At 50.1% G+C, this 25870-nt stretch overlaps 1 protein-coding gene and 1 non-coding gene across 2 annotated transcripts in view; both read left to right on the top strand.

Annotated features, from left to right (window-relative positions):
• The window catches only part of LOC100753683 (kelch-like protein 3), a 114637-nt gene extending 89364 nt beyond the window's left edge, over nucleotides 1–25273 (top strand). The window contains exons 9-15 of the mRNA XM_027409730.2: nucleotides 6389–6506; nucleotides 6893–7090; nucleotides 8826–8927; nucleotides 12817–12945; nucleotides 16278–16418; nucleotides 18580–18723; nucleotides 24901–25273. Of these exons, the coding sequence (XP_027265531.1) occupies nucleotides 6389–6506; nucleotides 6893–7090; nucleotides 8826–8927; nucleotides 12817–12945; nucleotides 16278–16418; nucleotides 18580–18723; nucleotides 24901–24929 (861 nt within the window). The 3' untranslated portion in view covers nucleotides 24930–25273. The remainder of the gene's footprint in view (nucleotides 1–6388; nucleotides 6507–6892; nucleotides 7091–8825; nucleotides 8928–12816; nucleotides 12946–16277; nucleotides 16419–18579; nucleotides 18724–24900) is intronic.
• On the top strand, nucleotides 3166–3245 carry Mir874 (microRNA mir-874). The gene has a single exon (NR_105269.1). It is a non-coding gene; the product is annotated as a microRNA mir-874 (primary transcript).
• Nucleotides 25274–25870: the final 597 nt, after the last annotated feature.

Genomic DNA, 25870 nt, shown 5'->3' with positions numbered 1-25870 from the left:
ACAGTGTGGCCAATAGGGTTCTCATGAATGACAGATATTTTAAAAGAAGAAGTAACGAAATGGGATTTAGCACTGACTGTTTCTCCCACCTCTCACTTGTCCCCCCTGTCTTCAGCACCCACACAGGTGTTTTTGCATGGGTATAGTAAGGATGTACCCCCTCCCCCCCCACTCTATAGAATATTTGGTGCAGCCCACAAAACCATCCATCACTGAGTGAACCTAGCCACCATCCCTGGGAGAATAGAAGACACTTAGATTAAGTAAGCAAATCTCAGACCCCCCCCAAAATCTTGGCCCCCAGTCTGCACTTGTCTGTCAGGTAGGAATGGATTCCCTCAGTGCCCTTCCACAGTTGCCCAGCATGGGTGTAGGTTGCAGATGCGCAGAGACTCCTAACTGTCCATTCTTCAAGAGACTCTCAGGTGAAGGGAGGGGACTCAGATGTGTGGGACAGTTACATAATGTAAGTGCCACAGTGGGAGAATGCCCAAGATGCTCCTGCACCATGGAGCAGAATGAGAGAAGCTTTCTGCTGGGCTGGTACCCAAGCTGAGCACTCAGACGGTCTGTGGAGCTCGTGTCTGGATATTGCTCCCACTCTCTGATGGCGTCTTGGGGTGATGGGTACTTTGTATCTCACTTCTTCCTGGGTCATTGTCCTTGTCACACAAGGCATCCACGGTGATACAGAATATTGCTCACATGGCAGTTGCTAGGCAGTCTCCCAGTGTTTTAGGCTGAGCGTCAAATGCTCCGAACTCTCCTCATCTTCTTTTGTCTTTATAACGGAGCTGCACGCTGGTGGAGAACACTGGGAGTCAGCAGGGCTGAGTGACTTTCCCACCCATGGCAGTGTGAGGGATGACAGTTCCCACAATGATAACAGTAGTGGACCTCGGTTACTGAGCAAAGGTGCCTAGCCCTGGGCTAAGTGCTCTCCGGTTCCTACTCAGAATTTTCACAACTCTAATTATTCCCGTTTTGAAGATAGGGAAATTGACTCTTAGGATCTGTCACCGCCTCCCTATGGATTATGCCCCACCCGTTTCCATATTCCCTGCTGGCTCAACACAACAAATATTGAGCATCTTGAAGTTTATGTGGGCAGGTGTCCCAGGGTGGCTTAGCTGGATCGTGTTGGCTCTGGTCTCACATAAAGCCAAGCTAGAGGTCATGGTGGCAGTCGTCCAAAGGTTAGTTTGGGGAAGACCTCACTCACACAGCCGCTGGTGGGCTTTGGTTTCTCACCTCATGGACTCCAGTGCAAGGTAGCTTGCTTCTCCAGTGAGGGACTTTACCACAAAAAAGTGAGGGGCACACTCCAGACAGAGGCATTGGCCTTGCTGTTACCTCCTCGCAGAACAACCCTCCCTCCCATCCCTCTTGCTACTTTCTTTGATAGACATAAATGACTAAGGTAGCACACACAAAGGGCGGGCGGTGAGGTGGATCAGAAGGTGGCTGCCCTTCTTTTGAAGCACCTTCGGTGAAATGATTGAGTGGAGATTTAAGCTGAGGGGGAGTGAGTGACTCTGAACCACTTTATGACATGGCCTCTAAACTCCCCAGTCCTCTGTGGGAAGACTCCTGAGTTCTGCTCTCTAGGAAGTCTCTCTGAGATGGCAAGAAAATTTGCAAATAACCAAGGAAGCAGAGCAAGAGGAGGTCCTTGGGCTTCTCAGAGGAACTCCAAGGACAGATTGGCTTGGTTGTTAGAATTTCTGCTCAGATGGGCTTTCTGATAGACCAAACTTGGAGAACTGGAGTGATGGAGAGAGACTGGCACTCTCCTCAGCACTTCTCAACATGACTGTCTGTTAGTGAAGTCCTTTCCCCGGAAGAACTAGAACTCCTTGAGACAGCTATGGAGGGTGACAAGAGAGTGTTCCTGGGCTGGGGACAGCCGGTGATCCCAACACATTCCAGAAGGAACAGCTAATAGCATGGCCTTGGCTGCCATACCTTTGGTACCCAGCATGCTCCCTGAGGCTGGGTTGCTAGGGACAACCAGAGGCTGTTTCTCAGTTTCAGAGCCTGCCTGCATTGCCCAGCTCCACAGATGGCAGCAGGAAAGAAAAAAAAAAAAAAGGAAAAAAAAAAAAAAAGAATCAGGCTCTAGGAGGGTAGAAAGGAGACCTTTGGAAATGTGTTGACACTTTCCTGTGATTCCAGCTCAGTGTCTGCCTCTATCCACCCCTTTAGAAACAATACAAAAAGCCATTTGGGATGGACAAAGGCAGCCCGATCCTGAGTTGGACCGCCTGGCTTTCAGATAAAACTGTTAGAAGCAGAGGCTGCTGGCAGGTGACTAGGGTGACTCACACCTGGCCCAAGTCCCTTGACTGGACTGCCTCTCTCCCATCTTATTCCCATCAAACACCCTGGATTCTGAGAAGAATCCTCACCATGACCCCTGGGGTTCATACACCTCACTTTCTCATTCAAAGCTCATACATAACATATATATGCATGTATACACATGTACACACACACACACACACACATATACATATACACATGTACACACACACACACACACACACACACACACACACACATATATATATATTTTTTTTTTCTCTGTGTAGCATCTCTGGATGTCCTGGAATTCACTTTGTAGACCAGGCTGGCCTGGAATGCACTGAGACCCACCTGCCTCAGCCTCCCAACTGCTGGGATTAAAGGCGTGTGCCACCATGCCTGGCCTTTTCTATATTTTCAATAGTGTCTTTCAGCAAAGTCTTCAGGCATCAATGACCATGTCAAGTGTTTGCCTGCTAACACTGCTCACTGTTCCCAAAGCCGTATAACAAGTGCATCGTATCACTGAAGCCTACAGACACCGTGTGAGAAACACCCCAGGTTCTCAGATAATGCAGGTGCTGAAAATGAGGCCTAGCGAGGCTGGAAGTCTTGCCTCTGGTTGCCTGTGGATGACTAGCGATGGACTCACAGCTGAGCCAAGATGTGTCTGACCCCAATGCCCATTGACTCCCCAGTCTTTTACTGTCTCTTTGGGCCCTGCTCTCATGCTGTCTGGTTGTCAGACTCCTATCGTTTCTTCATCTTGCCGTCAGCTCTTGCCAGGGGCACCTGTTGCTTAGAATCTGCATGGACCAGTCTTCTACTCTCCTGGACACACTTCCTTCGGATGAATTTTTTGGTGTTAGCCCTGCGGCCCCACGCACCAGGGTAAGAGAGACTTGCTTCCTGCCCTGGCCCGAGGGACCGACTGGCTGGGCCTGCCTTCTGCCCAGCTCACCTGTCGTGGAAGAGAGTTTGGACACACTCTACTCTTACCCCATGAAGAAAGTGTGCACAGCCCAGGTAGTTCCTCTGACCTGAGTGGGCATTCCCCGAAGCCAGGGTTAGAGTCTTGATCCACACATGGGTCACAGGGCTTGGCTCCAGCATTCCTATCGCTCTTCTCCTGGAAGCAGAATGGTGGATGTGAAAAAGCGTTGAGCGTGTGTTTTAAAACGCATTCTAAGAAACCAGGCTAAGAAGTCTCACTAAAATAAATGGCCATTGGACCTTCGATAGTAGTGGTGGTCTCCTTGGGAGATGCCTAACCACCCTGCCGTGGTGGAGTTCAGCTTGCCCATACTCAGTTAACCAGAAATTTCCAATGAGAAGCTGGAGAGATGGCTCAGTGGTTAAGAGTACTGACTGCTCTTCCAGCTGTCCTGAGTTCAATTCCCAGCAACTATATGGTGGCTCACAACCATCTATAATGAGATCTGGTGCCCTCTTCTGGCCTGAAGGTATACATGTATACATAATAAATAAATAAATCTTTAAAAAAAAACTCCAGTGAGCACAACTACAGCCCTCACTCAGCACAGTGACAACTGAGACCTGGGATCAGGACCCCGGGGCACCTGTGAGACTCTCAAGTACCCTGCAGTGTTGAGGAGGATTTTGTGCTGCTCAGCTGGCATTACTGTTGGCCCAGAACCTGCTCTTCAACTCCTAATGACCCCTGCATCCCCGCCCTTACTCAGGCTCACCCCAGTGGACAGATTATCTAAGAGCAGTGATTATTGCCGGGCACAACAGGGATGGCTTGTGTCTGTAGTTTCACAAGGCTGAGGCAGGAGGGTTGCTTGAGTCTGAGAGTTTGGGGCGGCACTTAAGGCATGTTTTAGGGAGTTTTATGGACACATAGCCTTTCTAGCTACCCTGGAGGAGGGAGTTGGGTATTGTCTGAAGTTTGCCAAGAAGCTGAGTTCATGAACGTCCCCTACCTCCAACCCCATGGACCTGCCCATGGCTGCCATTTAAACAAGTACAATCTGACTTTTCTCTGGGAAGAATTCTGCTGACCCCAAACTGAGGACTCTAAGCTGAGGCTTGCAGGAAAGGGACATGAAGACTTAGTCTGGGAGCACTGCAGTGAGGCCTGTGTGTCCTATATTGGGAGCACTGCAGTGAGGCCTGTGTGTCCTATATTGGGAGCACTGCAGTGAGGCCTGTGTGTCCTATACCGGGAGCACTGCAGTGAGGCCTGTGTGTCCTGGACTGGGAGCACTGCAGTGAGGCCTGTGTGTCCTATACCAGGAGCACTGCAGTGAGGCCTGTGTGTCCTGGACTGGGAGCACTGCAGTGAGGCCTGTGTGTCCTGGACTGGGAGCACTGCAGTGAGGCCTGTGTGTCCTATACCAGGAGCACTGCAGTGAGGCCTGTGTGTCCTATACTGGGAGCACTGCAGTGAGGCCTGTGTGTCCTGGACTGGGAGCACTGCAGTGAGGCCTGTGTGTCCTGGACTGGGAGCACTGCAGTGAGGCCTGTGTGTCCTATACCGGGAGCACTGCAGTGAGGCCTGTGTGTCCTATACCGGGAGCACTGCAGTGAGGCCTGTGTGTCCTATATTGGGAGCACTGCAGTGAGGCCTGTGTGTCCTATACCGGGAGCACTGCAGTGAGGCCTGTGTGTCCTATACTGGGAGCACTGCAGTGAGGCCTGTGTGTCCTGGACTGGGAGCACTGCAGTGAGGCCTGTGTGTCCTGGACTGGGAGCACTGCAGTGAGGCCTGTGTGTCCTGGACTGGGAGCACTGCAGTGAGGCTAGGCCTGTGTGTGTGGTTTGCTTTGGAAGGGATTAGAGGTCAAAAGTGACTGTTGAGTTTGAAGATTTTGTGACCTACATTTGGGTCACAGACACCGTGCACCAATTCTAAAGATAAACCCTGGACCTGCTGAACTGGAAACTTGGGGTAGGGCCCAGTGGTTTGTGTGGGGACTGCTGGGTGGATAAGACAGGCTTCAGTTTGTGCTCAGCTCGAGGCTTGTGTTGGCTAGCTGAAAGAAGGGTGTTGAAATGCCAGGACTGGTAATGTTATCATGAGGCGGGCACTGCGAGTTTGCCCAGGTTATCACAATACGCAGGCTATCGCTATCTTCAGCACTTTGATTCCTGTTCATGAGTGGCATGTATAATGTTTTGGCCGTGTGGACGCCACAGGTCAGCACAGTTCATTAACATAGGTAGAACATGGCTTCCCTTTGATTTGACCACACCCTGTAGCAAGAAATATATACGAATCGCTGTTCAAAACATGCATCTAAATATTTCATAAAATAATACCTGGCTGTGCATCTTCTGTGCTGTTCAACTTGATGTATTCTGGTCACGACCAGCTGAACTGAGTTTCATGACTCCCTGATGCATCGTGCAGTGGCCAGTGTGGACGGGGACCACAGTTTCTAGAACAGAAGCCATGGCAGCCTCCTCTCTGCGTCAGGTGGGCTTGGGTTCCTCTTTCTTCTTTGCCTCCCTCTGCTGAGGGACCTCTGGCTGTTTACACGGTGTTTTCTGAACTTTACATTCCTTATCTGTCAGTCACAATGACAAGCAAATGACAACACACCATGCATGCCTGGCTGCCTTGGCTATGGCCTTACTTGTAGCGGACAAAAAGCCCTTTAAGTACCATTTTTCAGAGCACTGTCAGCTAAGTCACTAGATAACCACCACAAAGCAGTGTTTATAAATTACTTTTTTTCTTTATCGCAGGTAATAGGTACCCTCTGCAGTCTAGGTACTCAGAAATACTTATGGTTAATAATATCATCTTAAAAATGTATCCAGAATCTGTGGTTCCCACCCTAAATATGTTTGTCTTGATGTAAAAACTGCCCCCCCCCCGCCCCATTTTGTGTGTACTGAGGTTGTAGGAGATGCTTTTGTTACGCTGTATCTCCCCGAGTGGGGGTGTTTGGAAAGTGTGGGCCTATGTGTGCTTTGTGGCCGGCTTTTCTTGAATATGTACCCCTCAGTGACTAGGGCAGCAGCTTCCTGTGTGTGTAACTCTGCAGACTGGCAGGCAGTGTGTGGAAGGGCCACAGAGTGGGCAGACATAGTTAATGTGCGTTTCTTTCTGGAGGTCATGATTGTGGTTGGTGGCCAGGCACCTAAGGCCATCCGAAGTGTGGAGTGCTATGATTTTGAGGAGGGCCGCTGGGACCAGATAGCCGAGCTCCCCTCCAGGAGATGCAGAGCAGGTAAGCAGCCCCAGCCCCAGACTCACCTGGGTTCCAAGCAGCCTTTCTCTGCTGGTCTCTGCCTCTTGATGCCGTCCAGTCCCCCCCCCCCCCCAGACCTCCTGCCCCTCCCTTCCTGCACCATGTTGGGGGTGCTTACTCTGAGGTCAGGTCTTATGTGCTTGTGAGTTTAAGCCAATTCAGGAATTTACGCAAACCAGGTGAGGTTAGAGAAACAAATAGGAAAGAAATCAGAGTCCCATAGTTCCTTGCAGATAGCGAAAGCTGGGAGTGGCCTTCATATCGAGTTGGCCATATGCCCACCTACCTTCTTTGATGTCACATATGGGCTTGGGTAGGCACCCCCTCCCTTCCCAGCTCTCATGCTTGGTTTCCCTCTGTCTCAGGTGTGGTGTTCATGGCCGGCCACGTTTATGCCGTGGGTGGTTTTAACGGCTCTCTGCGGGTGCGGACAGTGGATGTGTACGACGGCGTGAAGGACCAGTGGACATCCATTGCCAGCATGCAGGAGCGCCGGAGCACGCTGGGTGCGGCCGTGCTCAATGATCTCCTCTATGCGGTCGGAGGCTTTGACGGCAGTACGGGTAGGTCCAGGGGATGTTGCTCAGGCGGCTGTTGGGCTAGCCTCATGCATTTGTAGTGGTTGTGCAGGTTCAAGTCCACAGGCCGGTGTGGGTCTGTGCTGAGGTCGTTCATCATGGCGCTGTGTGGCTATGTAAAACTGTTCGAGTCACTATCCAGGAAGCAACAGAAGACTGTGATCTTAAGCCACTCAAGGGAGAACACCGGTGCTAAGGACCCTTTCCCAAAAGCTCCACCACTTCCCCAGAACGGCTACCCAGAAACAAGCCTTCAGCGTAAATGTGGACCTCTAGGGAATTCAAGATCCAAACTCCTAAGTGCTGTCTGTCCTCAACAAGCCTTCTTATGTGCAGGGGCCATAGCTGCTCTGTGGTGTCACGGATTCTGAGGAGGCCCCACCCTTGGAAGGGCCCTGCTCACCTCTCCAGTGCCTGCAGTCTGTTCCCTCAGAGTATCAGACAGAGAGAGGGGGTGTGCCCTGCTGGAGTCTAGACAGAAGGACCTGTGGGTGGCTTCAGGGAGAGGCACCTGGCTCAGACAGGCACTGTTGCCCAACTGGTCATTGTCCTTTATATTGTCCCACAGAGCCCTGCACGCTGTGCCACCACTCATGGGCACCTCACTCCCAGATTTTACCTCACTTCAAAATTTCAACCTGGGGTCTGGAGAGAACATTGGCTGCTGTTCGGCAGGACTCGGGTTCACTCCCAAGTATCCACGTGGCAGGTCACGACCGACCATATGTAATGGTGCTGCAGGGCATCTGATGCCCTCTGCTGGCCTCCATGGACACTGCACATGTGCGATGCACAGATAAACATGCCGGCAAAGCACCCTTCCACATTAAAAAATAATTAAAAAATTTCAGGTTGAACTGTTAGTGGGTGGTGCCATCTGTACACATGTTGTCAGGTGGATGACTGAAGATGGCGACTCAAACTGCAGTGATTGTCTCTGGGCCCCAGGGAGGGAGAAGTTGGATTTATTTATTTATTGGCCGCCTTTCTGAAGGTTCCTCAATGAGAGTGATCTAGGGAGGGTGCTGATGACTATTTCAGCAGGACCTGCTTTCGCTGAGGAGAAAGCCTGGTTTACAGTGCTGGTGAAGGGGGTTTTATTGTGATCCAGAGAGGGAACATGGAGTCTGAGTGCACACGGACACTGGGCCCAGATTCTTTAAGAGCCTCTTGGCTTTCCCCATGATAACATTATAGCAGTTAGGACTCCAGCTAGGACATTTGTGTCCCCAGTAGCAAGAAGCAGGAAGGGGCTGCCCCATATCAGAGATGAGAAGGCCATTCAAGAAGTCCTCATCAGATTTCTGCTCAGGGCTCAGTGGCATCTCGCTGCAGGGGATCCTAGGAGGTTCACTTCTAGCTGTCCAGCTTGTAAAGTAGAAGGGAAGATGGGAAAAGAGGTCGGGAGGTGTTCAGCAAGGCATCCTCGGGTCTCTACCTGGGATCGAGTTTTCCCCTCTGGAAGTTTAATGGTTTATATCTATAGTGCAATTCAGATGTACCCCTTGCCATCTCACCAGCTTCCCTGTGTGTCATATCCTGGCGGTCAGTTGTCACCTTATGTAGTCTAAGGAGTTGCCATGGCCACAGGCTAGGCAGAGGTGCACCAAGCTGGACATTGAGTCTGTAGTCCTGGCTTGGCCTCCACTTGGCCTCACTGTTCCTCACACAGCAGGGTGAGGCCCTGGCTGTAGGAATCTCATGATTCTCTTTTCCCTAGGCTTGGCGTCGGTAGAAGCCTACAGCTACAAGACCAATGAGTGGTTCTTCGTGGCCCCAATGAACACGCGTCGGAGCAGTGTGGGCGTGGGCGTTGTGGAGGGTAAGGAGGTGGGCGGCTGGTCCTGCCCTAGCCTGTGGGTCTTGTCCTGAGTCCAGCACAGTGCTGGATTGATGCCCCATTCATTGTGGCCCCATTGTCTGAGTTCTGTCCACTGTCTCTAGTTAACAGACGAGGAGGGCCAAGACTCAGAGGGCTTCAGCATGTTAGGAGAGAAAGCAGAGACATGGGGAAGAGTGACACCTGTCCCCCGGCCACCTGCCAACATCTCTGCTAACAGTGGGGCCTGGGAAGGAAGTAGGGAGCCCAGAGTCAACATATAAATTTGGGCATGCTGTAGCAAGGGCCTGAGTTAATTATGCTTGCTAAATCTCTGCTCACCTTCATGTGTTGTATGCTAACAGGGTATCGAGAAAGACAGGCTTTGTTTTTTGTTTTTTGTTTTTTTTTTCCAGGTCTAACTCATCTCAGATCTCAGGATAGGCTTGATGTGGGGTGTGGCTGAGCAGGAGGGAGTCATGATACTTGAAGGCCTGGCCAGACAATCCTCAGAAATTTATAAAACATCTTTCTCTTACTTATTCTCCCAAGCCCTCTGGAAGAACATGGGTAGGACTCAGATGGTTCTGTCTTTCAGCTGGACAGGGAAACTGTCCTGGAGAGGGCAAATGAGAAGTACTTTGTGTTTGGATAGTGAGTAGCAGAGCAGTCCTCTCCACCTAGGTCTTCTGAGTCCTAATCTAGATTGGAAACCATTGTAATGCCGATAGGTGCGAGTTGGTGAGCTCAGTACCAGTGCGGAGAGGTCTGAGCTGAATTAAATGTTAGAGATGATGGGTTAGTGAGGATTTATTAGTCTGCACTGATGTCTGCTTACCCAGATATATGCATGGGTGCTTCGTGTACACCAGTGAAAGCACACACATGCACGCTAACACAACACACACACACACACACACACACACACACACACACACAGAGACACACACATACAGACACACAGGCACACACATACAGACACACAGACACACACACATACAGACACACTCACAGACACACACACACACATACAGACACACACACACAGACACACACACACAGACATACACACACACAGACACGCAGACACACACACACACAGACACGCAGACACACACACACACAGACACACACACAGACACACACACACAGACACACACACACAGACACACAGACACACAGACACACAGACACACACAGACACACAGACACACACACATACAGACACACACACACAGACACACTCACATACACACACACACACAGACACACAGACACACAGACACAGACACACACACAGACACAGACACAGACACAGACACAGACACTCAGACACACACACACAGACACACACAGACACACACAGACACACACACACATACACACACATGCCTAAGATGCAGTGAGATGGTGTCTTAACTTGTTTTCTATTGCTGTGCTAAAGCAGTGACCCAAAGCATCTTGGGGAAGAAAGGGTTTATTTCCATCCTCAAGGAAAGCCAAACAGGAACCCAAGGCAAGAACTGAAGCTGAGACCGCAGAGGAGTGCTGCTTACTGGCTTGCTCTCCATGGCTTTCTTATATACAGCCCGGGATTACCTTCCTGAGGATGGTACCACCCACAGTGGGCTGGGCCCTCTTGCCTCAATTTGCAATCAAGAAAATGATCCACAGACATCTGATGGAGGCAATCCTTCAGCTGAGGGTCCCTCTTCCTGGGTGACTCTAGTCTGTGTCAAGTTGACAAAAATTGACCGGCATTGATGGTGGCCATCTCTTCTCTCGGCACTCCTCAGCCTGTCCCACTGTTACTAGTTTGAAATTTTCACTTAGAGGCGTATTATCCCAGTGTAGTTAAACACATTGTCTCAGTGAGGCCAGAATCCTGTCCCTCTTCCAGGATAAACTGTTTCTCAAGGTCTCATCCTCTTGGTGGGACAGAAACTGATTCACCAGCCAGATCCAAGAGCTTTGTCCAGCCACCTTCTCTTTTCCCTTGTTCCTCAGCCAGGGGGCATCAAACAATATGTCAGGGGTTAAAAATAGCAGATCCTCAGGAATGCACACCTTGAGTGTCTGTTTGCTTTAGCTGCTACAAGGTTGATGGGCTTAGAGGAGGTGACTTGATGGTAGAGATTATACTGCCAGGGACAAGGGCTTTTGCTGGTGTGCCTACTTGCAGAAAGAAGCACAGTCAAAGTGCTTGCCCCTCCTGCTCCTGAAGCTCCAGGGCTGCAGGCTGCCTCAGGGCACCAGAAAGGGTTTCTAAGAATGCAGAGGAGGAACTGGACTGATCTGTGCTTCACAGTGGTTAGGAGAGTCAGCTTTCTTCACTGGTTCATCATCTTACAACCAAGATTATGCAGTCTGAATGACCCTTAAGAATTTCAGGATAGTTTGCTACTTGCCACCAGGAAGAATCGCGCATAAGGGCAAGGCACAGTGTGAGTTGGAGTGTACATAGATACGCTCAACAGAGTAGAGGATGTGTTACAGAGATGGCACTGCCTGAGCCAGTGCAGTGTCAGCGGCCCGGGACCATCTGACCCCGCGTGGTATTCCAGCACAGTGTTAGTGGCCTGGATTCTGGGGAGGTTACTAAGTGGATTTCTTTGTCAGCTTTAACTTTGTGAGGGAGGAGCTGTGGATGAGGTCTTTTTGGAAAATGTCAGTTGAAAAGACTCAGAGAGAAAAGCACAATTCAGCAATAGTAGGAATGCTGGGTCTGCAGCCCTGATGGCACGGCATTGTTTGGGCCTGAGGAGCTAACAAGGTAATCATGGGTTTTGGCATCTTAGTCGTACCCTTCATATTAGGGACTCATATGTCGCCTGCCCATCCTTGATTAAGTAATTCTGATAAACGGATGTCTATGTCTGTGTTCATTTAGCCTGAAGCTAGTGCCATTGTAGCCTGCTGCTAGTGTCATGGTGTCCTGTAGATCCGATGTCCTTAGGTGAAGTGGGGCTTCTCTCCCTGTCCCCACAGAAGGGACTGTCCTGTTGTATCTAAGACTATAAATGCTAAGCCCATATGTTTGAACCCTTGCTCTCGCTTAGGTCAGATTTATCCCTTCCTGTTTTCACCTCATTCCCAGACTCTAGCCCCAGTTGTGAATGATCCTTCCATAGGAGCTTAATGCTATTTTTATTTAAAAACAGTTGATAAGGGCTGGAGAGATGGCTCAGTAGTTGAGAGCACTGGCTGATCTTCCAGAGGACCCTGGTTCAATTCCCAGCGCCCACGTGGCAGCTCATACCTGCCTGTAAGGGGATCTGGCGTCCCCACACAGACATACATGCAGGCAGAACTCCAATACACATAAAAATACAAAAAAAAAAAAAAGAGTTGATAATGCTTTGTGGTTCTGATATGGCTCAGAGAACAAAGGTGATCTGCAGAAAAATTCCCTCTGCCTTGCCCAGAATGAATTCAGAACCAGTCTTTCACCTGCTCTACCAGCCAGGAGGTGTGACTAGGGCCAGGCTTGGGTTCTCAGGAAAGATTATTCCCCCATGATCTTCTGACTTATCACTGTGAGCCTACAGCCAGGAAGTTAGGTATGTGATTATGGCTGAGAGCCTTGCAGCTTTAACCTAGTTCTCCAAGCAAGATTGCTTTGAACCTCAGCGATGCCAGGTGAGTGTTCCGCACTGGGTACCTGGCCCCCTTTTAGAAAGAGCTTCGGCATCGCTTCTAGGTAGATGATGCCGTCAGAGCAGATGGGAAAGCATAAGTGTGAGGGGAGTTTTGCCCTGTGTTTGGAGAATAAGCTGGGTCCGCCCAGAACTCTGAATGAGGCAAAGGTGCCTCAGCTGGTTGAATCGGAGCATCAGCCTAGCTGCTGATGTCCGTGTCACCGCACCACCCTTAGTCTCTCTGTCTATTCCAGGGAAGCTGTATGCTGTCGGGGGTTACGATGGGGCTTCCAGGCAGTGCCTGAGCACTGTGGAGCAGTATAACCCAGCCACCAACGAGTGGATATACGTGGCAGACATGAGCACCCGACGCAGTGGCGCTGGTACGTGAGAGCCTCGGGGTACGCGCTGTATCTGTTGAGACTAGAGCCATGGTGGTACGTGAGAGCCTCGGGGTACGCGCTGTATCTGTTGAGACTAGAGCCAAACAGCGGAACTGTGCATTCTCTCCCCTTGTCCCCTTCCTTTCCTTTTGCTGTAAGTAGTGCCACAACCACATTTACAGCTATGCTCACACAAGGGGGGGCTTTCCCAGGGACTCCATGCTCAGCACTGAAGGCTCGCTGTCTTCTGTGCCTTTCTATTACTACTGTTATTGTTTGTTTTAGACAACTGTTGTATGGCCCAGGCAGGCCTCAAGCTCACCAATACCCCAGGCCACACCAGAACATTCATTCTGTTTGTATGTGGGTCTCCATCCCTGGAAAGTACAGGTCCACTCACTGTGCCAGGTGTTGTTATGATACAAATATTCTCCCATCCTTCCTCTGAGTCTCATTCTGTAACCCAGGCTGACCTCAAACTTAAAACCTCCTGCCTTAGCCACTGTGTCCTGGGATGACAGCGGTGCCGTCCACTTACTCCTAACCTCAGCCCTGAAAGGCTCACTGATACTGATTCAACCTCACAGGGGTCACTTTGCTCAAGGTTATAGAATTAGAAGCCTGCAGAGCTAGAATTCTCTCTCCCGGGTAAAGCTTTTAGAGCTCTAACAATGAGCCCCGGCCCTGTGAGGGAGGGTGGTGCTGCCACCCTGGATTTAGCCCAGTTTGCCTGCCTGACGCTGGTGTCTTCAGGGTTAAAATCCAGCATCACAGTGATTATACCTGGAGATAAGCCCAGGTCCCTTATCCACACTTTTCCATTGTTCCTCTCCAACATGAGGAGAAAATGACCTCCCAAACGGCTTTCTATTTCTTTTCTGCTGTGTGGGGAAGTCCAGGCACCCAGGAACTGCCACACAGCCCCCTCCTCTCTCCTTTGTCTCCTCCACTATCCCGGGGTCCAAGGTCTGGGGGAGCAAGCAGAGGCCTTGGCCACAGATCTTGGGCTCCTGGTAACTGATCTGGTTCTCAGTTTGGGGCTGGTGGAAAGGCCTCATGATTCCTGAGACGAGAAACCACACACTCTCCACATTTCCTCTCCCCTGCCTCCATCTACTTTTGGAGGCTGGATTATGATGTCACATATCCACAGCCTTAGCATTTTGTAAAAATTAGGCTGTTTTAATTTTTTTACATAATTTTGTATACTCATTGATGGGCAATGACGTAGAAAGCCTGTGTGATTCTATTCCATAAGCGTGTGTTGGGAGCTCTTTTGGGGAAATCTCTGCTAACCCAGACAACTGGGCCCCTCATGAATTCCCTGAAGTCAAGAAACCTGAGCCTCAGAGCTAAGTGTGCTTCACTTCATCATGTCAACTTGGGCAGCCCCCTGCCCCACCTTTGACATTTAATACCTCAGCCGTGCAATACAGGGGCTGCCCAAGTTCTCAAAGGACCAGTTCCATTCATAAATCTTCCCCCTTCCTTGTCATTTAGTAATTATAGCTTCTGGCATCTTCTTTGTACCTCCTAAAAATCCATATGGTGACTTGGGGCATGACAGCAAGTGCTAAAGGCCCATGTATATAGGGACAGCCTGACACAGTGCTCTGAGATGATAACCCATGGTGAAGCCAGGGACAGCCTGACAGTGCACCAGAGCAACCCTCGTGGTGCTCAGGGCTCCAGTCTCTGCACCTTCGGGCACGCCTGTAGTGGTAATGCCTTTTCCCCACCAGTTGCTCAGAAGGTGGTTGGGGTGGCTCTCACCTGGCCCATCCTCGGCTGGAGGCCCTAGATGGTGTTGTTTGATGTCATTAACTGCTGCTTATGTTTCTGAGAGGCCTAGTGACCTCGGCTTGGGAATGAGCTTTTTGTTCAGGTTACTATGGAACCCTGTCCTTGCTTTCCTTTCTCCAAAGCTTTGCTCTGCCTAGAGTGGGCGTTGTCATCTCTAGAGTGGGGAGGCCGTGTGCTTGCCATGGTGGGTGCTTGTGAGAGCCAAGGACCTAGAGACCAATGGCTCTGTTTTCCAGCTGCCTGCGCCCAGTGTGGCTCCTACATGGGTGTCTATGGCCAGGCTGCCAAAGGGTGAGGGGTGTGGAAGAGTTGCCTGGACTGCTGCTGGCTCCCTTAACAGTGGACAGACAGCACTAGCAGAGGGATGGGTGGACAGACATGGTGGTGGAGTAGAGGCCATCTCGTGATCCTGGATGTGTCAGCTCCTGCTGACCCTGGAGGAAGCAGCGTGGAGCCTGCCGATTTTCCGAATCCCGCAACCTGACGCCAGCCATTGTTGGCCCAGCAGCACCATCTGCTGCTTGTTTAGGGCAACTGCTAGGAACCACTGGCTAACCTGTGAGAATAACCACTGACTGGATTTGACATCAAGAGCCCAGCAGCAGCAGCCTCGAGAACAGGCCAGGGCAAGACATAAGCAGTTCTTGACCTGGTGAAGTCTGCACCTCCAGATCCAGCCCCTGGACCCACAACCTGACCCCACATCCCATTCATCAAGACACTTTTTTGGGCTTCTGACCAGTGTCTGTGGGACTAAGGCCCCATCTTTCCAGAAGGTTCCCAGCAGAAGGGTGCAGCCTGACCACAGAAGGCAGTAGTAGTCCACGGACCACTGAGTCATTCCATCTCCTTCTCTCCATGGAAGGGAAGAGAAAGGGTTACCCAGAGGGGTGTTAGAGAGGCAGGTCTAGGTGTCTCAGCTTCCAGGCCTTTCCCCTTTAGGGCCTGTATCTCCTCATCTCACAGCAATGGACTGCTCATCCCGGGCAGCTCCTCCCCAGAGATGTCTGATGCCTTCTGCCATCAAGGAGAAGGCACAGGCTGGCAGGGATGTCTCCCCAATGGTGACCTCAGCAACCATGCTCTGTGGCTCTTTACTCAACGGATACAAGGCTGAATAATAGGATGCTGAAGGAAAGCGAGGCGGCATGGAAAGGCAAAACGGAAACGGGGTGTCATTTTACTGTGGAGAATTAGCCACTTTCCACACTTTAGTGGATTCCTTTATCCTTTTGTTCCTTTGTCACCCCCTGTATATGTATACACACATACATGTTTACATTTTAAAAGCAGAAATGGGGCCATGTTGGCTTTGGATGCCTGTGTTTCCAGGCCGCCTGTCTTACTGGGAGCCAGGAAGGGTATCATCGTATTTGCTTTACAGATGAGGAGACTGAGGTTCAGGGAGACAGAACTTGCTCCCCGAGTCACTCTGCTGGTGATGGCTGTCCAGGGCTGGACACCAGGCCTCTTGGTTCCGGGTTCTTCTAGCAGGGCCTGAGGTTGTGACACTGTGCTTTGCCTTTCAGGGGTTGGGGTGCTCAGTGGACAACTGTATGCCACGGGGGGACACGATGGACCCTTGGTGAGGAAGAGTGTGGAGGTTTACGATCCTGGGACAAACAGCTGGAAGCAGGTGGCAGACATGAACATGTGCCGGCGCAACGCAGGTAGTGTGACCACTCTCCTTGTCCTCTCAGGGCCGCCGGGCTTCCGCGCTTCCTTCTCCTCTCAGGGCCGCCACACTTCCTCCTCCTCTCAGGCCCCCCACCCCGTACTTCCTTCTCCTCTCAGGGCCCCCGTGCTTCCTTCTCCTCTCAGGGCCGCCGCGCTTCCTTCAGCTCTCAGGGCCGCGCTTCCTCGTCCTCTCAGGGCCGCTGCACTTCCTTCTCCTCTCAGGGTCCCCGTGCTTCCTTCTCCTCTCAGGGCCCCCGTGCTTCCTTCAGCTCTCAGGGCCGCCCTGCTTCCCTCTCTGGAGGTAATTGCTCTGAAGGACCGGAAAGGTACAGGGTTGCCAGAGTTTAGAGCTGAGCCTGTGTTCTGAGGTTCAGCGTTAGGGGAAGGGAGAACCCAGACTCCCAAAGCTGGCCACAGGACACCTCCCACCCTGAGACTCAGAGTCCCTTCTCTCCAGTGGAGGTTGGTGCCTCGGTTCACCAGTGCCCCTGCCTGATGGCTAGGCCGGTAGCCGTGTGCAGAGCCATGTGGGCCTAAGGCAGACAGGGGTGCTGTTTCGTTTTCTCTGCCAGTGTCAGGCTGGAAGATCCTCATACTTCACAGAGTTCAAGTTCCTTCCTGGCGGCAGGAGAGCCAAGCTCTACCCCACTGGTCCAGTGTCACCTCTTCCTTTATTATCTTCCTCGTATGCCCTGTCCCCATGTCCTTTTTGCTCTTTGAGTCCTTCCTAAAGGAACAGCCTGTCACAGAGTACTCAGGGTCATGTGTTCTGGGGCCTGGCAGCCCCTGCCAAGCTGACCCCTTCCATGACTCCACTTTGAGTTGTGCCCTGTACTGCTGAGCTTGCTTTGTGCTTCTCTGCTCTGGGAATGGGTTGGTTAGCTTCACCCACCTTCCCAGGCTTCACTGACTAAGATGTGCTGCCCGGTAGGCTTACTTCCTTTATTCCCACTTGACCTGTTTGCTAAACTCACCATGGCTGACTTGTCAGAAGCATAAACAGAGGGGCATTACCAATTGGTTCCCTGCCTGAGCCTGCAGTGATACCCGCTGGCGTTTGGCCTTCAGCCACAGGAACAAGGAATTACAGAGCCTGTAAGGCAGACCCTTGAATTAAGTTATAAACACGGACATGTGTAAACAATCACATGTAGATAGTTCTCTAATAGCATATGGATCTTACCATAGCACTGTTTTCAAACTTGGTTTTCCATTCTTCGTCAGCGTCTAATTACAACCCTAAACGTATCTTCATGCTCTCACTTAACACGGCTATATCATAATTTTCCCAGTTCATTATGGAATACTCCATTTATCCCATCTTTTCTTTGCCACTGGTAATGCTGTAGTTATTGTAAATGATCCTTGCAGTGAAGTCAATGTACACACTTAAAATGATTTCTCTAGAGGAAAAGGCCAAAAGTAGAGTCTTGAGGCATGACCTGTACATTCTATGAACATGTACATTTATGTCCATCTGGGCAGGAAGGCAGCACATTCTATGCTCTCACCTGTATTGAGAGTATCTTCAGGCAGCATTGCTAGTGATTACTTTAAGAAGCAGCATCAATAAACTTGAGTTTATGTGAAAAATAAAAAACAAACAAACACTATCTAGTGGACTGTGAGTTTTAAGTTCTTGAATAAAAATTACATTTTCCCCCGCTCTTTTGTCCAGCCTTGTGAGACTTTGCCATCAAACAAGCTCCCTCTTAAGAGGGAGTTACAGGCACAGCCATTAGCAGCTCATAGGATGGGCCTAGCATTCGGCTCAGCTGAAAAGAACGAAGGCACAGGGAAATGGGGACGCAGGGCAATCTTGTCTTTTCCCTAGCTCAGGCTGAAGGGGAGACCTGTGACATCTCTCTATAGCATCCCCCACAGAGAGAACCGAAATGTTCCCTCTATCCTGTGGCAGTGGGAGTCGCTCAGTGGGAACATTTGTAAGGTGACATAGTAATAAAAGCTCCCTGGTGAGAGAAGTGGCCTCCCTAGAAAGGGGCCCTCAGAGTCCAGCATGCTCCTCCATTGAGAGGACTCAGACCCCCGAGGGAGAAGGACACCAAGAGCCTCTGGGTGGGGGACCAGCGAGCTGCCCATGGGTTGCGGTCTCTGATACTTGCACTGATCCTGTGACTTCCGTTTGATTCCCAGGGGTCTGTGCAGTGAACGGGCTCCTGTATGTGGTTGGAGGGGACGATGGCTCCTGCAACCTGGCTTCGGTAGAGTACTACAACCCTGTCACCGACAAGTGGACCCTGTTGCCAGCCAACATGAGCACCGGCAGGAGCTATGCAGGTCAGTGGGTACCTGCTGCAGGGACCACCACACCAAAGGCAGGAACGGCGTGAGGGGATGAGCTTGCTTACCTGGGGACTGAATACCTCCAGCAGGATTTCAGGCAATTGTGCTTCACTGTGTGCCCACCATGGATGCTGATAATTAGCTCTACCCCCGTGAACCTGAGGAGCCTAAGTCTTGTACTGAAGTGTTTTAGCTAAGACACGAGAGGATAGGGTTGGCGAGATGGCTCAGCCGTTAAAGGCTAGGCTCACAGCCAAAAATATAAGGTATGAGAGGATAGTAACTGTGTCTCAGCATTGTGGGTTTGCGCCCCATCGTGGGTAGTTTGAATGCTTTTCTATATCTAGCCCAATCCCACTTGACTGGTTTCTCTCTGCCTACCAGGTCCCTGCAGCCTGTTATAAGATAACCACACAGAGACTTAATATATATTTACAATTGTTTGGCCAATGGCTTAGGTTCATTACTGGCTAGCTCTCTCTCTTATAGATCAACCCATTTCTAGTAATCTGTGTATCGCCATGTGGCTGTGGTTTACCAGTGATGCCCTGCGTCTTGCCTCTCCAGTGGCTACATGCACCTCCTCAACTCTGCCTTCTTTCTGTCTCTGTTCAGGTTTCCTGCCTGGCTTTATTCTGCTTAGCCATTGGCTGAAGCAGTTTTATTCATCAACCAATAAAAGCAACACATATTCGCAGCATACAGAAGGATATCCCACCTAGCACCTGGGGTTTCTAGCACCTCCCATAATATCGTGACCTGCTGGGCTCCAAACATTTAACAGGGGCTATGTCACATTCCAACTCTAACCCCTCCCTGGACTGTGAGCCAGCGTAGCAGGTACAAAGTGTACATTGCCTCTCGGCTTCTCAACAGCCCTCAGGCTGAGTGGGACTGCGTCCTTGATTTTGCAGCTGAGTTGTGGAGACTGTAATAACCACCAAAGGTCAGCCACATTGCTAAGAAACTTGCCCCAAAGTCAGAGTTCAAACATAGCTCTAACTTCTGTGTAAGCCACGCCCCTTGTACTGTCCCAGCTCAGGCTGAGCAAAGGAGCTGGGGGAGCAGTGGGTAGCCTGGGGGTAACGGGTACACTGCCCGGTGCACAGGCTGTTTCTTGTAGAGGGTGGTGCCAGGTTCAGCGCAGTGCAGGGCCAAGAGTTGATGTTGGCCAGAGATCCTGTGAAGAGGAGAACCACAGGCCCAGCTTCTTATGTGTGGACTAAATGTTTATTCACGGGGCACACGCAATGTGTCACGCGTTACCCTGCGTATTTAAAAACCACCCTCTCCAGTCACTGCACCTTGGCCCCGAGCTTCTATTACTTCCATTTCCCGGGAGAAAGGTCAGCTACCAGTAATCCCGTCTGGTTCAGGTTTCAGGACGGATGATTGTGCCGTGCGGGTGCCAAGGGCTCCCCCATGGCAATGCATTTCTGTTGCTCTCCCTTCCTTTAAGCCTTTCTCACCCTGCTACATTCTCCTTCACTAAGACATTGGAAGTGTTTTACGCCAGGACAGCCCTGTTCTCAAGAAGGTCAGCACGTTTCTCCCTGAGGCTGCGGAGGGAAGAACATGGCATTTTTGTAGCATGAGAAAGTGGGCGGTCCCTCTGGCTCCGCCTCTGTGTTAGTGAGAAGTGAGTGGGACCTGCTAGGATTTCACGTAAGTGCTGAATGCTCCAAGGCCTCTCTCCACTCTCTGCCCACTCAGAGCTGGTGGGAAGGACACAACCAGCCCACTCTGCACTCAAACCCTGAGTGTGCCGTCTCAGAATCTAGGGAGTGGATCTGATGTGCAAAGATCTAAGGCCAACGTGACCCAGCAGGGCGTTGCTTATAATAGCATCTCCCGCCCACCATGATAATACTTAATGATTAACATTAGAGAAATAGTTAAATATTCTAGCCGATGTTTATTGAGTGGGTATTTTTTCTATCTTTTTAAAAATTGAAAATAGATTTTTTTCATATGGTATCTTCTGATTATGAGTTCCCCTCCCCCAGCTCCTCCCAGCTCCTCCCCAACCTTCTCTATTTTCAATGTCTGGAGAAAATGCTTGTGCTTGACCCGGTGCTGGGTTAGAAGAGGACTTGAGTTGTGTGTGCCAAGTGTGCCGAGTGCTCTGGTCCTATATCGGAGGAGAGGGAGGTTTTTATTTTTTTTCCATTTTTAAATTTAAATTAGAGACAACATTGTTTTACATGTCAACCCCAGTTTCCTCTCCCTCCCCTCCTCCCCTGCCCCCATCAATATCCTATCTCATCCCCTTTCTGCTCCCCAGGGAGAGAGAGGCCTCCCATGGGGGAATCTTCAGAGTCTGTCATGTCCTTTGGGATAGGGCCTAGGCCCTCCCCTGCGTGTCTAGGCTGAGAGAGTATCCCTCTATGTGGAGTGGGCTCCCAAAGTCCACACCTATGCTAGGGATAAATATTAATCCACTATCAGAGGCCCCATAGATTTCTGAGACCTCCTCACTGACACCCACGTTCAGGGGGCCTGGATCAGTCCCATGCTGGTTTCCCAGCTATCAGTCTGGGGTCCATGAGCTCCCCCTTGTTCAGGATAGCTGTTTCTGTGGGTTTCACCAGCCTGGTCTTGACCCCTTTGCTCATCACTCCTCCTTCTCTGCCAACTGGATTCCAGTTCAGTTCAGTGTTTAGCTGTGGGTGTCTGCTCCTACATCCATCAGCTGCTGGGTGAAGGCTCTAGGATAGCATATGAATTAGTCGTCAATCTCATTATTAGGAGAGGGCATTTAAGGTAGCCTCTCCACTGTTGCTTAGATTGCTAGTTGGTGCCATCCTTGTAGATCTCTGGACATTTCTCTAGTGCCTGATTTCTGTTTAAACCTATAATGGCTCCCTCTATTATGGTATCTCTTATCTTGCTCTCCTCTATTCTTCCCCTGACTCAACCTTCCTGCTCCCTCATGTGGAGGAGAGGGAGTTTGAAGAGCTGTTGCTTCTCCAAGTGGATGTTGGAGTCTCAGATCTGTCACTAGCCTTGCGTCTCTGGACTAGGCATTCAGTCTGCCACTAGCCCTGTGTCTGCACTAGGTGTTCAGTCTGACAGAACCTCCATGGTATCAATTGAAAAATGGGCATAAAATTAGACTGGGCCTCTGAGAGTTTTTAGGGAATGGAACATGATACTCTGTGTTTAGTTTGAAGCCTGGTTCCTGCCTGGTGTGAGTCACCACCAGTTAACCCATTCTGATTATTATTAGAAGCTGGGAGGTGCTAAAAAGATGGTGGTGCCCTTGGAAGGGATAAAAGATTTCTTCTTTGTATCCTTATGCATTTTCCATAACGAGAGCATATTGCTTTTCTAATAAACACTACATGAGGACACTACAGGAGCCTGCTTTTTCACAAGAATTACTCAGTGAGAGCGGTTTCTGTAGCACAGTGACACTGCCAAGGAAGCGCAGGCAGCGCCTCTTGGTCCGGGGGCTAGCTCTCTTGTCTATACCTTTAGCTCTCCTGTCTACCTTTAGCCAGGCATGAGCAGGGAATGGCTGTCTTAAGCAAAATGTCTCTGATGGAGTATTCTCCCTTTCTTCAGTTTGTGCTTCCTTAATCACATCTACAGTTAGAATATTTGATAGCTATAGGGACATGTTAAAATAAATCTCTAAGCCAGGCAGTGGTGGTGCACACCTTTAACCCCAGCACTCAGGAGGCAGAGGCAGGCATAATTCTGAGTTCAAGGCCAACCTGGTCTACTGAGTGGGTTCCAGGATACCCAGGACTACACAGAGAAATCCTGTCTCAAAAAACCAAAACAAAAACCCCAAATCCAATTCAAAAATAAATAAATAAATCTCTAGCAAACCTGTTCACTTGTGGATACTTTTTGAGTTAGGATTTATCAGCAGGTTCTAGACACCTGCTTGGTACTGATTTCCACCCAGAAGGAAGTGTATGGTCCCAGGAAGAAAGAAGAGGACAAGCCGCTGTCACACTACAGAAGACTTGCCTTACACAGGGCATTTGGAAAGGCAGGCTAGCAGGCGAGTTTGTCACTAGCTCGCGTCTGTAGTATAGAACAATGTGGAGAAAGGATGTTGACTTCTTCAGCCTCTGTGTCTTCCATACAGTCACTGTAACCCAGGCAGTGGACACAGTGAAACTCCACACAGTCACTGTAACCCAGACAGTGGACACAGTCAAACTCCACACAGTCACTGTAACCCAGACAGTGGACATAGTGAAACTCCATACAGTCACTGTAACCCAGACAGTGGACACAGTGAAACTCCACACAGTCACTGAAACCCAGACAGTGGACACAGTGAAACTCCACACAGTCACTGTAACCCAGACAGTGGATACAGTGAAACTCCACACAGTCACTGTAACCCAGACAGTGGACACAGTGAAACTCCACACAGTCACTGTAACCCAGACAGTGGACACAGTGAAACTCCACACAGTCACTGTAACCCAGACAGTGGACACAGTGAAACTCCACACAGTCACTGTAACCCAGACAGTGGACACAGTCAAACTCCACACAGTCACTGTAACCCAGACAGTGGACACAGTCAAACTCCACACAGTCACTGTAACCCAGACAGTGGACACAGTGAAACTCCACACAGTCACTGTAACCCAGACAGTGGACACAGTGAAACTCCACACAGTCACTGTAACCCAGACAGTGGATACAGTGAAACTTCACACAGTCACTGTAACCCAGACAGTGGACACAGTGAAACTCCACACAGTCACTGTAACCCAGACAGTGGACACAGTGAAACTCCACACAGTCACTGTAACCCAGACAGTGGACACAGTCAAACTCCACACAGTCACTGTAACCCAGACAGTGGACACAGTGAAACTCCACACAGTCACTGTAACCCAGACAGTGGACACAGTGAAACTCCACACAGTCATTGTAACCCAGACAGTGGATACAGTGAAACTCCACACAGTCACTGTAACCCAGACAGTGGACACAGTGAAACTCCACACAGTCACTGTAACCCAGACAGTGGACATAGTGAAACTCCATACAGTCACTGTAACCCAGACAGTGGACACAGTGAAACTCCACACAGTCACTGTAACCCAGACAGTGGACACAGTGAAACTCCACACAGTCACTGTAACCCAGACAGTGGATACAGTGAAACTTCACACAGTCACTGTAACCCAGACAGTGGACACAGTGAAACTCCACACAGTCACTGTAACCCAGACAGTGGACACAGTCAAACTCCACACAGTCACTGTAACCCAGACAGTGGACACAGTCAAACTCCACACAGTCACTGTAACCCAGACAGTGGATACAGTGAAACTCCACACAGTCACTGTAACCCAGACAGTGGACACAGTCAAACTCCACACAGTCACTGTAACCCAGACAGTGGATACAGTGAAACTCCACACAGTCACTGTAACCCAGACAGTGGACACAGTGAAACTCCACACAGTCACTGTAACCCAGACAGTGGACACAGTGAAACTCCACATAGTCACTGTAACCCAGACAGTGGACACAGTCAAACTCCACACAGTCACTGTAACCCAGACAGTGGACACAGTGGGTTTACGAAGTTGGAACCTGAATGTGGTTAAGTGTGTCACTAAAGCAGTGACACACACTTCATGTTTGGAATATTTATGGAATTGGGAGCTGAGTCCTGGATGAGGGTCTCAGTTCTGTGGCAGCAAGCAGATGCAACTGAACTCACCGAAGACAGAAATACAGATCGCCCATGGCAAGGCTAGGGTTGCAAATTCATTTTTCCTCTTCCCATGAAGTCTGTACCATTTGTTCCAGTTTGTTCCAGTAACTTCTAAAAGTAGAAAAATAGACATCCATCAACCATCACTTCTTCAAAAATGATACAGATTCAGAGACAGATGCCTTGGGGTTCTTAGTGAGGGGTGTGGCAGTTGTTAAACTGGTTGTTGTGGTCTGGAAGGAGTGGGATGTGTCTGTTGGCATGCACTGTTTGAGATCATGCTTGTGGATTCAAATGTCCCACCAGGATGTTGCTGTTAGAGGGGAAACAGCCAGCTGCTGGCAGAGATAACACGTGACCCTGGGGGATTCCACAGGCTGTGACAGGATATGGCAGATTCCTGGACTTGTTGGGACTCTGATTAACTTTGGAGATGCTAAGATGGTAACTTTGTTTCCCTTTCATATTAGGTGTTGCTGTGATTCACAAATCCTTGTGACCCAGGCTTCCACTGCCAGGAGGTGGAGGAAGGAGCGGGCATTGCCTGTGACCAGAGCATGGAGCAGCGGGACCATGACAATGGAAGAGGTTAACTAGGAAGCTTTGCAGTGGTTTGAGAGCCACCCTCGTTGTCTTAGCAGACCAGCCTTGTCCCTCAGTGTGGGCATTGATGATCCACCTTCTGCTCTGAGGTGCTTTGGTTTCTGCCCTGAACAGTTGGGTTCCCGACAGCCCCACAAAAACTCCTCGGGCTTGTGTGTGTGTGTTTCTACAGGACAATGGAGAGAACCTTGAAGAGTGTGTGTGTGTGTGTGTGTGTGTGTGTGTGTGTGTGTGTGTGTGTGTGTGTGTGTGTTTCTACAGGACAATGGAGAGAACCTTGAAGAGTGTGTGTGTATGTGTGTGTGTGTGTGTTTCTACAGGACAATGGAGAGAACCTTGAAGAGTGTGTGTGTGTGTGTGTGTGTGTTTCTACAGGACAATGGAGAGAACCTTGAAGAGTGTGTGTGTGTGTGTGTGTGTTTCTACAGGACAATGGAGAGAACCTTGAAGAGTGTGTGTGTATGTGTGTGTGTGTGTGTTTCTACAGGACAATGGAGAGAACCTTGAAGAGTGTGTGTGTATGTGTGTGTGTGTGTGTTTCTACAGGACAATGGAGAGAACCTTGAAGTGTGTGTGTGTGTGTGTGTGTGTGTGTGTGTGTGTGTGTGTGTTTGTGTTTACAGGACAATGGAGAGAACTTTGAAGTGTGTGTGTGTGTGTGTGTGTGTGTGCGCGCACGCGTGTGCACACACTTGTATTTGTGTGTGTAGGATTCATTCAGTGGATGCAGGGGCTGTGCGAGTGTCTACTGCTTTTCTTTACTGCTGATCTTTTAACTATGCTAAAACACCTACCAATGTCTTCTGGACTCGTCCCATGGGGACCTAGACTACTAAA

The sequence above is a fragment of the Cricetulus griseus genome, chromosome 3, assembly GCF_003668045.3.
Source record: "Cricetulus griseus strain 17A/GY chromosome 3, alternate assembly CriGri-PICRH-1.0, whole genome shotgun sequence".
Taxonomy (NCBI): Eukaryota; Metazoa; Chordata; class Mammalia; order Rodentia; family Cricetidae; genus Cricetulus; species Cricetulus griseus.
Note: the sequence above shows the minus strand (reverse complement) of the source record. Positions and strands in the feature narration are given on the sequence as shown.